Source organism: Trachypithecus francoisi, unplaced genomic scaffold (genome assembly GCF_009764315.1).
Source record: "Trachypithecus francoisi isolate TF-2019V2 unplaced genomic scaffold, Tfra_2.0 Lachesis_group0, whole genome shotgun sequence".
Classification (NCBI taxonomy): domain Eukaryota; kingdom Metazoa; phylum Chordata; class Mammalia; order Primates; family Cercopithecidae; genus Trachypithecus; species Trachypithecus francoisi.
In genome coordinates this window covers 126827361-126842754 of record NW_022681453.1, presented here as the reverse complement: position 1 = coordinate 126842754, position 15394 = coordinate 126827361, and the positions used below count along the sequence as shown (strand labels likewise).

At 40.5% G+C, this 15394-nt stretch overlaps 1 protein-coding gene across 4 annotated transcripts in view; it reads right to left on the bottom strand.

Annotated features, from left to right (window-relative positions):
• Nucleotides 1-1528: 1528 nt before the first annotated feature.
• The window catches only part of USP13 (ubiquitin specific peptidase 13), a 135893-nt gene continuing 122027 nt past the window's right edge, over nt 1529-15394 (bottom strand). For 2 of the 4 annotated variants that reach the window (XM_033211775.1, XM_033211778.1), the window contains 2 exons: nt 6084-6168; nt 3764-3872 (listed from right to left, as the gene is read on the bottom strand). In XM_033211775.1, coding sequence (XP_033067666.1) covers nt 3779-3872; nt 6084-6168 — 179 coding nt within the window. In that variant the 3' untranslated portion in view covers nt 3764-3778. Of the gene's footprint in view, nt 3873-6083; nt 6169-15394 lie in introns of all 4 variants that reach the window. The other 2 variants (XM_033211774.1, XM_033211776.1) reach the window with 2 other exon arrangements.

Below are 15394 nucleotides of genomic sequence, written 5' to 3'. Positions count from 1 at the left end.
TGGAAAGTTGTTTGTTTCAAGAGTAGAAAAAAGTGGGGCCGGACGCGGCAGCTCATGTGTGTAATCCCAGCACTTTGGGAGGCTGAGGCAGGTTGAGGTCGAGAGTTCAAGACCAGCCTGGCCAACATGGCAAAACCCTGTCTCTACTAAAAGTAGAAAAATTAGCCAGGCTTAGTGGCATGCACCAGTAATCTCGGCTACTTGGGAAGCTGAGGCAGGAGAATCACTTGAACCTGGGAGGCGGAGGTTGCAGTGAGCTGAGATTGCACCACTGCAATCTCAGCCTGGGCAACAAAGCGAGACTCTGTCTCAAAAAAAAAAAAGTGGAATGACTACCCAAAAAAGTATAGATAATTGTAGTAGGAACACAGAGGGGTGTCAGGGGCACTAAGAATAACACAGGTCCTCAACTGGGGAATATAAGCTGTAACAATGCAAAAACACAACATCCAAACCTCTAAGTGATCCCTCATATTTCACATGTCAGACTCTAGTGGTAACCACAGGAAAATAAAAATAAAATGTTAGGGCAAGAGAGGACTTCTGAGCTAATCTAGCCTAACCCACTTGTTTCAAATGAAAAGGCCCAGAGAGGTACAGTGATTCAGTCCCACCTCACTTAGAGTGGAGTCAGGATACAGACCCAGGTGCTCTCACTATGAATTGCAGGTAAGGCTCTGGTTCAGGTAAAGGGAATAAATGACTCAGGGAGCAAGAGGCTCGAGCTATCCCCATTGGACTTCCTATGGCCCAAAGTAACCACTGGGAAATGTTAGGCACATTCTCTTGTAGGTAGGAGAAAGCAGCCTAGTCAATTCCAAAATACTGAAGCAACGTTGATGTAAAGGGTCACTAACACATGATTCTTCCAAAGTCTTTTCTGCATACTTTTTTTTTTTTCTTTACAAGAAAATCCCAATCCGAACCAAACTGGATTTCTGATTGGTTATATGGGAATTTAGATCAACTGGCAAAATAAAAACTTTGATACATTACCTTTTCCAAAGACACATTCCTTGGAATTCTACACAAATGGACATCAAAAGATATTTACAGGAAGAAAGTGCTGTCTTTCACACAGACACCCATATACAGTGAGAATTTCACAATTAGACCACCATGCCTCACATAGAGGACTCCTAACAGACTGATAATGAGTTGACACAATCCAAACGTTATTCCACTTTTCAGTCACAAATAATTGTGTCTACACAAGTGTAAAATTAAGCAGTACATTCCAGACTTTTATAGGGGAACCTGCCTTGTATATATTGAGATACACATATAAATAAGTTTTTAAGCAAGTAAGAAACCCATTATTTACTCCAGTTTTTCCCAGCTCTCAATCTGAAGTAAAGAATAGCACATATACAAAACTTTGCCTTGTAGAAATAGCCCTTTGTGTTGTGAGGCAGAAGAAAAGGCAGCCATAGCAGAATTTCTTACAATATGTCTAGGCATCAAAAGGGCTAGTTAATGAAATCAAACAATTTATAGCCTATAGTCTTAAATATTGATTTTACACCACTGATTTTTCAAAGTTTTATTACAAAATTTTTATTTTATTCAAAATACACACGCTGTCTTTATCCACATTTCAATCCAAACCCCTCAGTCACCCCCAATTCCAAAAAACAGGTCTTTGCTTTATAACATCGCTGAAAACAAGCCATTTTTGATGCGGGTTTGGAGTTATTATTCTATGACACTCACTCTGCCCTAAGGGGACTGGATTTTGTAAGGCTGCTTAGTGTGGGGATATCCACGGGAGTCAGTGACTCTCATAACAGAGTAGGACTGCTTTAGGCAATCCAAGTCAATATTAGGAGGTGACACCAGTGGGCACACTTTAGTACAAAAGTACTGCACCATGAGCTCCCTCCTTCTGCCAATCTCATTTGTTCCCAAATTGAGGAAAACATCAGAGGAGAAAAGGCAGTCTACTATGACCCACCACGGCACACCACATTCTACTCATTGAAGGTTCACTGTAACCAGTCTCACTGTATCCTCAAAGCATGATTGGAAAGAAGGGCAGGTGTCATCATACCATTGTTCAGATGAGGATAGTGAGGCACAAGAAGGATGAAGGACTTGCCCAAGGTCCACAGCCAACTAGGAGCAGCACCCAGGTCTCCAGGCCATGGGCCTCAGACACCACGTCCCTCGCTCACATGGCACCAAAGGATCACCTATGAGACAGGGCCCCCCAACATACCCAGAATCGTGATTGCTCACAACTCACTACATCCTAATCCAATGTCTGTGCTTTATTTCACCTGGTTGCTCTGTTTATTTTCCTACAGTTTCTAAAAAGACCCTTTCAACCAAACAAATACATGTTAAACAGGCAGCAATAAATCGTTTTTCATTTGACCGAATAATTTGAAATAGCAACTCCAGAGACTCTAGAATTTGATACAGACCAGTAGGAAAATTATAGAAATTACAGAATGCTATCATTCCACTTTTCATCACATTGGAAACTCTAATCTAATCCCAGGTTGCAACTAAAATGCTGAAATAACCAAAATGAAAAGGATAGTCTATATAAAATTTCTTTGCATCTAAAATCCTTAGAGTGTCCAAGATCACACTGTCGGTCACATCAGATAAGCAGTAAAGACAAGTCAGAAGGTGATAAACCAAAAAAGGGCAGAGATGAGACTATGGCCCCAGAAAAACAAGGAAATGGAGGCAGATAAAGAGCTCAGAGATGGGAAAATTACAGACAAATTTGGGGCACGTGAGATGACTCCAAAGAGTTATCATGTGAGATGGTAAAAAGAGATTAGCTATTTTAACTAAAAATAAACACCATACCTTTTGGGGAAAGGGCTGCTGAGAAACAGAGAATTTACCTACCTTTGACAAAGTACAATATTATGCTGCTGTGGGCATCTAGCATTACATCAGCAAATGTCCCAAACCCAAGTGAATTCTTGACAGCACTTAAAGGCATAACTCAGCCCTTTTTTTTACTCCTTAAAATCTAAGTGGGGAACTAATCTTCTCGAAGGTTCCTGAGTCATAGTTTTGTGAAAATATTTACTTGCTTTTTTCAGATATGCTTAATACCAACTGTTCAGCCTTTAAAAACAAACTTGTCACAGATTTTCTAGTGGACTCCCTTTTCTAGTAAATCTCACACTCTCAGTCACTCTCACACACATTCACACAATCATATTATGAATTTTGATATGACTTAAATTAAAAATATCTTTCATTGCAGAGGCTCTATTATGGACAGAGCATAATATCTACATGGATACATCAGAAACTATTGTATGTCATGAAAAAAATATGTCACAAATAAAGCCCCACCCAATTGCTGATTTTCTATATGAAACACAAGTGGGCTTTTCATTTGCTGTGGGTAAGGCCACACCACTGGCCACATTATTTGGTTTCTCCGGAGGCCACTACCACTGACCCCCAAAGCAAAATAGAGGGCTGGGGGCACATCTCCATTTCTGATGTGCTGATGGCAGATCCTCCACCAGCAATATGAATACTTTTTTGTTTTTAAATATCATCCTCTTTTTGAACATTTATAAAAACTATCTACAATATAATAGTGTATCATCACTAGTAGAAATTTCTTCCCAGTTCTATTTCAGAAGGTGTCAACTGATCGTGCTCTTTAAATAAACTATAAATACCACATGTATTCCTTCATGTCTGGTTGTTTCAACTTCTTCTTCTTCTTTTTTTTTTTTTTTTTTTGGCAAATTAAAAAGGCATATGGCTTCTTCTTGCCAACTTTTATATTTGAGGTTTAGCTTGGTATCCTGTGGTAAAAGTACATGTAGCCCAGGTCTTTAGGGGGCCTTTCTGAGGCACAGACTTTGTGGTCATTGTAAATCACCCATCTGAAACAAGACAGAAGCATTTGATGGATTTAAGTCAGTTCCAGGAAACTTTACAGAGAGAAGTTACTAAACCATATGGCACACAATACTTAACCATGATGTTTTAAGATACTATACTCAAGTTCGTCGTATAAAAAGGAACAGAATGCTGGTAGGGAATCACAACTGCTTTTTTTTTTTTTAAGAGACATCATTCTGTTCCCCAGGCTGTACGGTAGCACAATCTGAAGCTTCGAACTCCTGGGCTCAAGGGATCCTCTTGCTTCAGCCTCTGGAGTAGCTAGGAACACAGGCACATGCCATTATACCCAGCTACAACTGCTTTTTGATTCTTAAGCTCAATCAAAAAGTAGTTACTAAAATGTATTTGGAGCCTCCAAACATTTTAACCTTTGATCCCATAACTCCCTTTATAGAAATCCATACATAGCCTGAGAAATTGAGTCAAAGAATTATGTACAACAATGCTTATTTCAGTCTTAGGTATAAAACTAGCTTAAAACCAGAATTTTAAAAAAATCCACGCAGTGAACTATTATAGAACTATTAAAATATATTCAAAGAATATTTGGCAAAGTGAGAAAATAATCATGATATAATATGAAATGGGAAAACACAGGTAAAAAAATCGTATGTACTCTGCACATATTTTAAGCTTTTAGTTAAGTTGTAAATACATGTGCATATTTATATGTAATATATGTGCATACAGACATATATACATTTTCTTCCAATGAGCCAATAAAACAAAGAAAAATATATCAAAATGTAGACAATGGTTATTGTTAGGCTTCCAGAGTACATATTCTTTGTATATTTTTATATTTATAAATTATTTACAATGAATTTTATTGCTTTAAAAATTATAATTAAGCTATTTTTCTTTTAAAAAGAATTTTTACTTTATTTTCTCTGACTTCATTCCATAAAGTGTTTTTAAAAGAGCTATTGTGTTTGTAATAAAAAGAATTCACTACAAAGATTAAATCCCAACCAGGCGTGGTGGCTCACAATTGTAATCTCAGCACTTTGGGAGACCAAGGCGGGTGGATCACCTGAGGTCAGGAGTTCAGGACCAGCCTGACCAACATGGCGAAACCCCATCTCTACTAAAAATACAAAACTAGCTGGACATAATGGCGCACACCTGTAATCCCAGCTACTTGGGAGGCTGAGGCAGGAGAATCGCTTGAATTTGGGAGGTGCAGGTTGTAATGAGCTGAGATTGCGCCATTGCACTCCAGCCTGGGCAACAAGAGTGAAACTCCATCTCAAAAAAAAAGATAAATTGCTGTGCTCAACTATTTTATCAATCAAGTTAAGAAGACAAAACTAAAAGACACACCACAAAAGAACACAACGGAGTCCAGGTGGGAAATGGTCAGTTCTGCAGTGGGAGCCATGGAGCAAGAGGCCACACTCAGGCATTTCTCCAGCGTCCACATGGCCTGAGCACTGCCCTCAAGCAGAAGTGCCAACCCACAGGCCACTCAGTCCGGAGCTGCAGGAAGGGCACCAGTGCGGCCTGTAGGGATCCAGCCCAGGGAGAAGGTTCTGAGGAAAGCAGCAGTCTTTCATTCCACAACTGTCTCATTCCCGGTTCAGCATACACTTAACAATTCTACTTAAGAAGGCTGAGAAGCCAACTGCAAGGTTGTAGTAAGGCAATGCACTGAAGGTTTAGAGCTGCCAGACAAAATACACGTTACCCAGTTACATCTGAGTTTCAGGCAAGCAATAATCAATTTCAGTATAAGCATGCCCCATATAATATTTGGGACAGAATACTTGAAATTTATTTATATTAAAAAATATTCATTATTTATCTGAAATTCTAATTTAATAGGGCATCCTGGTTTTTCTTGTCTTGTTTCATTTTGTTGGCTAAATATGGCAATCCTAGGGAGGTTCCAATTACAGCATACATTTTGCTGCAGGATGCATCTTTATTTTGGGAAGTCACTTTGGTATGATAGTTGAAAGTGGCTTTGAATACCAGCTCCGACACAGCTACTTACTAGCTAAGGTCAAGCTATTCAGCCTCCCTGAGTCTCCGTGTCTTGATGTGTAAAAGGGCATTAACAGTGTACCCTTTACAAGACCAATGTGAGAACCAAATGAGGTAACATACAATGTACCTAGGAGAGTGCCTGGCATCTAGTAGGTACTCAATAAATCATAGCTATCATTTACCTTCTAAAAATGACTCACCTTCCTTCCTTTTTGATATGGCAAATGTAATGACCACTCATTGTGGATGTTCCCATGTGACTGATGAATGCAAATAGCTCATATGCTGTGAAAGAGGAAACAACTCAGTTACAAGGCAGCATTTCCAGAATGAAGAGCACTTCTGGTTAGAATTTAAAACCAACAATAGTATAACCCAGCAACTGTTTAGATTTGAAAGACAAGGTCTATTTATCTTGCTATGTTGACAACTCACACATACTCACAGTGACACTAAATTCAACCTGCAAATTTGTGATCACAAAAATAGGACATAAATTATCAAAGCACAGCTGATGTTAAATTCAAATGTGGAAAGCGATTTTTAAAAATCTCACAACCCAGTCTGGTGGCAAGCTTATGGGTGGATCTAAAAGGGTCGTCCTGGCTCTATCGCTTCCAAATAGCATGAGGGCGGACAAGTTGTTTCCTCTTTCTGAGCCTGTTTCTTTATGGGGATTAAAAAAAAGTCCACCCACTTTGCAAGGTTGTATAAAACTTAAATGAGCAAGTCAGACTAAAATACCATACAAATGTCAAAATTATGAGGAAGAGAGCAGATAGCTGTTATCATTTATAGAAGAGGATAATGCTTTGTGCAGGATTTTTCACTTGCTCATGATTATAACTTATGTGGGACCAAACTTCAGGCTTCATGCTTTCTGAACAAGGAGATATATGGCCTCTGAGACAGTGAGACCAATGTTTATTCTCTAATAAGTACCTCCTGCATCAGGCCCAGTACTCTATGATATCCATGTTGAATCCATTTTAGTTCATGTTGCCAAAGTGGCTTCCATGAACAAGTACCAGTCCACTCAGCAAACTGTTACAGACTACAATGAGATAGTATGGAAACTGAGAGTGCACATTTACAAGACTTTAGAGTAATTGAGAGTAAAATGCATGTCCACTGAATTTAATAAGCAAAAAAAAATGGGCTTGCATATTGATTTTGCTAGTGCTCCACTTTTACTACATTTTCCAAAAAAAGTATTGGTTCTGGACAGAGCTTTTCTCCTACTCCTCTGTCTCTCATTCTTTCTCTCTTGCTTTTCACTCAGGCTCATTCAACTTACTCAGTTGTCAATCCCCAGTCCTCATCTTACTCACTCTTCAGCAGCATCACATACTGTTGATCACCTCCTCTGTTCTCAAATACTTGCCTCCAGGATATGACTCTCTTGGTTGTCCAGCTGCCTTACTGCCTTACTGCTTCCCTTCATCTCCCTGACCTTTGAATTTTGGTGATCTGGGGTTCATACCTTCTTCTTCCCCCCTCTACCCAGACTCTCTTTCTCTCTCACTCTCTCTGGCTGATGTCATGTAGTCATACGGCAGTAAATGATATTGTTTTCTTAATTTCATTTCTGGAATGTTCATTGTTAGTGTATAGAAATAGAATTGAATTTTGTATATTGATCTTGTTTCCTGCAACCTTGGTGAACTCATTGGTTAGTTCTAATTGTTTTGTAGTCGATTCCTGTGGACTTTCTATATACAAGATCACGTCATCTGCAAATAGAGACAGTTTTACTTCTTTCTTGATAATCCAGATAACTTTTACTTCTTTTTCTTGCCTAATTGCAATGGCTAGAACCTCCTGTACAATGTTAAACAGAAGTGTCAAGAGGGGCATCCTTATCTTCTTCCTAATCTTAGGAGGAAAGCATTCAGTCTTTCACATTAAGTATAAGGTGAACTGTGGGGTTTTTGTAGATACGTTTTATCAGGCTGAGAAAGATCACTTCCATTCCTAGTTTGCTGATCATTCTCCCCTCAGCCTTATCTATCTCAGTCAATGGCAATTCCATTCTTCCAGTAACTCAGGACAAAATCTTGCCTTCTCTCTCACACTCTTTATCAGCAAGACGAAATCCAATCCATCAGTAAATCCTGTATCCAGAATCCAAATGCTTCATACAATCTCCACTTGTAACCCCCCATCCAAGTCACCATCATATCTTGTCTGAATTACTACAATGGCCTCTTAATTGGACTCCCTGCTTCCTCCCTTTCCCCCACCAACTATTCTCACCATAGTTGCCAGAGTGGTTTTCTCTTTCTTTCTTTCTTTCCTTTCTTTCTTTCTTTCTTTCTCTCTCTTTCTCTTTCTTTCTTTTTCTTTCTTCTTTCTTTTTCTTTCCTTCCTTCCTTCTTTCTTTTTCTTTCTTTCTCTTTTCTTTCTTTCTCTCTCTCTCTGTCTCTCTCTCTCTCTTTCTTTCTTCCTTTTTTCTTTTTTTTTTCAAACCCTTATGTCAAGGGCTGACTTTCAATAGATTGCAGAGAGGGAGCTGCTCTGCTACGTAGAAAACCCCAACCCAGAAGCAGGTCGTCTACCAATGGTTTAGCACCAGGTTCCCCATGAACGTGCGAGGGGGCGGCTGTCTTTCTGGCTGCACTCTGTTGTTCTCTTTTTCTGTTGTTGTTTGACATGGAGTCTCACTCTGTCACCGAGTCTGGAGTGCAGTGGCGCGATCTCGGCTCACTGCAACCTCCACCTCCTGGCTTCAAGCGATTCTCCTACCTCAGCCTCCCAAGTGGGATTACAGGCACATGCCACCGTGTCCGGCTAATTTTTTTGTATTTTCAGTAGAAACGGGGTTTCACCATGTTAGCCAGGATGGTCTCGGTCTCCTGACCTCATGATCTGCCCATCTTGGCCTCCCAGAGTGCTGGAATTGCAGGCATGAGCCACCAGGCCAGGCCCATTAGTCTTTTTTTTTTAATGGAAGTCAAATTGTGGTCATTACTCTGCCCCCAACACCCTCCAGTGGCTCCCTGTATCTCTGAGTAAAATCTCACTCTTGCAGAGGCCTATGAAATCCCCTTACCTCCTCCCCTCATCCCCCTTATTCTGCTCAAGCTACCTTGGCCTCCTGGCTGCTCCTCAAACATGCTTGGCAAGACCTGTCCTTCAAGCTTTAAACCTTCAAACCTTTATACCTACTGTTCTTTCTTTCCGAAACTCTCTTTTTTCAGATGTCATGTGACTCACTCGTCACTTCATTGAGATCTCAGGTCCAAATGTCACCTCATCAGAGAGGCCTTCCTGAACCTTCCTTATAAATAGTAACCCTCCTTCCACCCCCGCCCTCACTCCTGTTGCTCCCGTTTCCCTTATCCTGCTTTCCTGTCCATATCGCAGAAAGTAACACGTACCATGTTGCATTCTTTTTTTTTTTTTTTTTTTTTTTGAGACGGAGTTTCGCCCTTGTTACCCAGGCTGGAATGCAATGGCGTGATCTTGGCTCACTGCAACCTCTGCCTCCCGGAATCAAGCGATTCTCCTGCCCTAACCTCCCAAGTAGCTGGGACTACAGGCACGTACCACTATACTCGGCTAATTTTTTTGTATTTTTAGTAGAGATGGGGTTTCGCCACATTGGCCAGGCTGGTCTCAAATGCCTGACCTCAGGTAATCCACCCACTATGGCCTCCCAAAATGCTGGGATTACAGGTGTGAGCCACCATGCCCAGCTGCTATGTCACATTCTTACTTGTGCATGTATTTATTGTCAATCACCTTTTACCCCAGGCTAGAATAGGCTCCATAAGGACAGGGAGTTTGTTTTGTTTACTGAAATATTCCAGGCACAGAGAACAGTGCTTTGCACACTGTAGGTACTCAATAAGTATCTGTTAAATGTATAAATAAATGAGTGAATGAAGGAATGACTCCTTTTGCTTCATTTCCTCACTTGTTTTTATATCTTCTTATAGAGTATATATTTTTGTAAACCTCTTACCAAAGCATAAATTGGGGTATAAACTGGTGAAATAATTATTTAATCAGAAATGAATCAGAGAAGATTGCCTTTCCCATAATTAACTGAATTTCTGTTGCTAGCTATCACATCAACTGGAAAAAAAAAGGAAAGAAAAGAATCCCAGGTCTGAAATCAGAAACCAGGCAAAAACAGTTGAAAATGATAATCATTTTGCCTGGTATTTATTTTTTGAAACAGTGATCCAGGCACCTTACCCTTGTCTGCCCTCCAGTTCTGTCTCCCACACTAAGAACCCACCTTTACCTCCCTGTGTAACCAAGAAAGGGAGTGAACTGAGATCCTTGTGTTTCTTGGCCCCTGTTGGCTTTTTAAGCCCTTTTGGAATAATTCTATATCATATTCCTAATCTTCAATTTAAGAGATAGAGTGCTGCTCTCCCAAAAATGTGGCTGCTCTCTAAGAATTTTCATGAGAGGATACAGGCCAGGCATGGTGGCAAACGCCTGTAATCTCAGCACTTTGGGAGGCCAAGATGGGTGGATTGCTTGTGCTCAGGAGTTTGAGACCAGCCTGGGCAACAGGGCAAAACCCCGTCTCTACAAATACAAAAAAAATTAGCCAGGCATGGTGGTGTGTATCCGTAGTCGCAGCTACTCTGGAGACAGAGGTGGGAGAATTGCTTGAGCCCAGGGAGTCGAGGCTGCAGTGAGCCCAGATCGCACCACTGTACTCCAGCCTGGGCGATAGAGTGAGACCCTGTCTCAAAAAAAAAAGAGAGAGAGGATACAATACCCCAATCAAGGCTTTTCCCCACAAGGATGTCCTGCAAAACAATGGCTTCAGCAATTCAACAGAGTGTTTACTGAGCACTTCCCACCATAAGACAGGGTCACATCAATGAAACACAGCACAGATACCAACACAGCCAATGGGTTGACCAAACAGACGCAGAGAAAGGACAAATCCATACACCTCAATATATCCAAATATGTCACTAAGCCCCCCCAAAAGCATTTTCCTCTCTTTGTTTAAAAACAACTCATGTACATACTCAGAACCACAAAAATAAAATTTAAAAGGTTAGCATAAATCTTAGTCCTATTATTTAAATTAATCACGTTTATCAATATAAGCAACTGCTCCATGCATTATTCATGACCTCCCGCTGGAAACGACAACAAAAGAGAATCTCTCTCAACACATTTGCAAAAACTAAACAGGTAATAAATCTCAATTTATATTTGTCTCCAAAGAGAAAATCAAGGTGAATTCACCAGAGAGAGAAACTACTGTTGATTCTTCTCTAAGTTCCCAGAGATGTCCTCCCAAAAAAAAACACAAAAAACCAGCACTCTAAAACACACTCCAAAAAACACACACTAAGAAATATTTAAGTTTTTCTGTTGAAAGTCAAAATTTTGAAATGCTTATCTCATCTGAAGCTGCCTTTTCTATTTACTTAAAAAGCAATTTCTAACATTTCAAAAATGTTGACTTTCAACAGAAAAACCTTCAAAGTACCTGGAAGAATTAGGCAAAATTGACAAAACCACTATGTCTCACATCTAGTGGACAGTGTCCCTCCAAATGGACAGAATTAAACTGTGCCTGAAACTAACATTCCTCCTCCCCACAAAACTTGTCCTTTCGGAACTCCAGGAAAATCTCCCCAACCTTGCTAATAAGAAGATTTTTAAATATCAAATGTTGCCACTAACATCCCTACCCAACCTAACAGCAATTGTACTCTTTGATTTTGTTATTTGAGAAAGGACTGTTTGAAAAAAGTTTATGAAACTTGGAAGGTAAAAGAGGCAGGCATCATACCCTTTCAATGTCATATACAGGAAAGGCCACCCAACGATTATCTAGGGGAGGGATTGGCAAGTGACTCATTAGCCAAATCTGGCCCACATCCTGCTTTTGTACTGCCAAGGAGAAGAATGGGGAGAAGAATATGAGACAGACATGTATATGGCCCACAAAACCTGAAACATTTATTATCTGGTTCATTAGAGAAAAATGTTGCTGGTCCCTGATCTAGGGGGATGAACTTAGTTCATCTCACTATTTACTACTTGATGTAGTTTGGATGTTTGTCCCCTCCAAATCTCATGTTGAAATACTACCCCCAATGTTGGAGGTGGGACCTGGTAGGAGGTATTTGGGTCACGGGGGTAGATCCCTCATGAATATCTTGGTGCCCTCCCATGGTAATGAGTGAGTTCTCAGTCTATTAGTTCATGGGAGAGGAGGTTGTTTAAAAAAACAGCATGACACCTCTTCTTTCTCGCTTGTTCTCTCTCTCACCATGTGACACGCCTGCTCCTCCTTTGCCTTCCGCTGACTGAAAGCTTCCTAAGGCCTCTTCAGAAGCAGATCCAGCACTGTGCTTCTTGTATACTCTGAAGAGCTGTAAGCCAAATAAACCTCTTTGTTTTTTATATAAATTACCCAGTCTCAGGTATTCTCTTACAGCAAAGACTATAAAACTACTAATACACTACTGATTAAAGATCTCATACTTAGTGGTGTTACTTGCTAACTTGCAGATTTTTATCTAGTAAAGACACAAAAAAATTCTGTCCAGTAGAACACATATCCTCAAGGATGTACAGATTTATAAATTGGGGTATAAACTGGTAAAATAATTATTTCAAGGATTTATGGTCCTGAAAGACACTGACTAATTTTAAATCTAACCTGGCAATCTCATTCTAACATTTCTTTTTTAAATTGTCTTTAAATATCCCAGCTTCACAAATGTTTTTAAACCAGTAATAACATCTGACTGATTCTCTCATTAATTAATGAGTTTTTTTTAAATCTGTGATATGTGTTCATTTTATACTTACCCGAAAGTCATGATCTTGCCTTTTGGAAAGCTATGCTTTAAGAAGTATAATGACCAAAAGCAACTCTGGATTCAGAAGTGTCTTTAAATTAATTTATTTTTATAAGCCATTATAACATCTAAAATATTTACAAAGCAGCAGTATCTCATCAGGGCATGATGTATTATTTAGTCTACAGAGAGTGTTCAGAACACGGAGACACCAAAAGACTCCCTAAAACAACTATCAAGACCCCAGAGGCACTGCAGTCTTCTGGTGAGATAAACTGGGTTCTCATCCAATGCTCTTTACTTGATTAATTTGTGTCACTGCGTGTCTCTAACTCCCTCTGTACAGAGCAGGGGAAATAAAATTGCCAACTTACTAACATTTGCCTCATACGCACCCAATATCTGGGTATTTATCTGGGATATGCTTTTTCCCACAAGGTATTCATGAAGCAACCACTCCCATGACTCAAATACTTCCCACCAGGTCCCACCTCCGACACTGGGGTTTGCATATCAACATGAGATTTGGAGGGGACAAACATCCAAACTACATCAAGCGTAATATACAAGTTCAATTTTCAACAGCTTGATTTCCCTTTTCCTCTTGCCCGCTCTGAGAAAAAAACAATGTGGAAGGGAGGAATATTTGGAACTTTCAGAAACTTCTAAATTCTCAAAAAGAGAAGACAGACCTAGGTAAATCAGTAATATTGGAAGGCAGCTGATAGCAACAAAATTGTAAAGGGTCTACAAATTGCTTCCCCCAACCCTAGCCAGCTCAAAATTACCAATCTCTCTGTTACAATGCCGAATGCTCCAAAAGGCAAACACTTCCTCCCAAGTCTAATAGTTCTCAATCATTTATACTTCACTGTAAATTAGTTTACTCAAGAGTGGCTGCCTCTTAACTTTCAATAGCACCACAGAAAAAATTAGGAACCGCAACAAGCGCTAAGTGGCAGGAGAATTAGCACCAGTGGCATGAAGTAAGTCTACGTGACTTTCAAGCAGACCACTGGTGCTTAGCTTCCCAGGGAGCTGTACCTTTTGCCCTCCAGATCCTCTTCCGGGTGGTGTTCCTCAGGCAGCTCAGCACCTTAGGAACCCCAGCGTTATGCAAATGAATGTCTCTCTGCTCCCCGGGTGGAAAATCTCAGCAGCATCAGAGACATCTAAACCATTACAGCAAAGTGGCTGAAGGAGGCGGAGCAGGTTCTGAGTAATCACAGCCTAATCACATGTTAATTACGTTGGCAATCAGTGAGTTCTTAAGAAAAATTAAATGCTCATTAAGTGAAACATGAAAACAGAAATGATTTTGCACACAGTAGAAGCCCAGATAGGTCAGAGTGACGGCCTGATTTCCAGCTTTGAAGTCTTAAAAAACTCAACAGAAAGTTAGGTGCTAGCCCTAAAATGTGTAGAACATGGTAGAAAATCGACTCTCGCCTCCATTCCAATACAAAATGTGAAATAAGATGACTCAATCGGGGATAAAGGAAAAACTGCACAGCCTTCAAAATCAGACAGGCCTGAATTCTAACCTGGTTCAACCACTAGCAAACCACTTAGCTTGTCACCATTTCCTCATCAGAATACCTCCCTACAAGCAGTGAAGGAAAAGTGGTCAAGGAAGTGCCTGGCACAGAGGAGGCATTCAGTAAATGACAGCCACTATTTCATCAAGTGTTAATAGCACTAACCCTTTTAAACAAATTAGATGACATTTAAATAATCGTTTCATGCAATAGCATTATTTCCTCATTCAGAAAAATGTAAACAGTGATTTTTAATTAACATATTCCCAAAAGGAAAAATCTGATACAAGTGCTTCTTTAATTCCTATCTTTGTAATAATCACTTTTTCCACTTTGTAACACCTACCTTATTATTTCAGTGTTAACCTGGTGTGACGCGGTGTCCCAGTAGCCACGCCCCTCCTTCTTAAAGCAATAGTAACCTAACACTGCTTTTAAGGTGGTAATTCTCAAGTTTCAGCTGCATCAGAATCACCTGGATGTCCTGTTAAAACACAGATTACTGGGCCTCGCCCAGAGCTCCTAACTCAGCAGGTCTGAAGTTGGGCCCTATAATTCCTAAGAAGTTCTCAGGTGAAGCTGATTCTACCGCTCAGAACCACGCTTGAACCAGTGCTTGAAGGAGATCAACCCGTCCCTTCTCAGCTCAGATGAGAGGATGGAAGATGTCTCCCCGCTCGGGTTCTAGGAGTGAGGCCCATAACGCAGGCCTGAGTCAACCTGCCTCAGTGACTTGGAGTAGGACAGGGCACATGACGGAGTATCATAGTCTCAGGCTCTCAGGACCTTTGCTGAGAACTCTGGGACAAGATTCGGCTAGATTTTAACCTGGAAAGATATAGTTGTGGGAGGTGCTGCAGCCATCTTGTGCCATTAGGGAGAGCCTGTCTGGGACTGGAACCAACGTAGAGGAAGCAGAGCCAAGGGGCCCATCCAGCTAAAAGAGTTTGAGTCCTGAATCACGGCAGGCCTACAGCCCAGTGCCCCCAGGACTTGCCAGCCTTCATGAGAAAATATTTCCCTTTTTGCTTAGACAGATTTGTCTTGGACTTTCTGCCACTTAAAACCCTGAAAACAGGTTGTTTTTACATTGTTTGTTTTGGTTCCTCAAACACCAATTACCCCACCCTTTAATTGTATTCAATATTCTCGACCGGACACGGTGGCTCATGCCTGTAA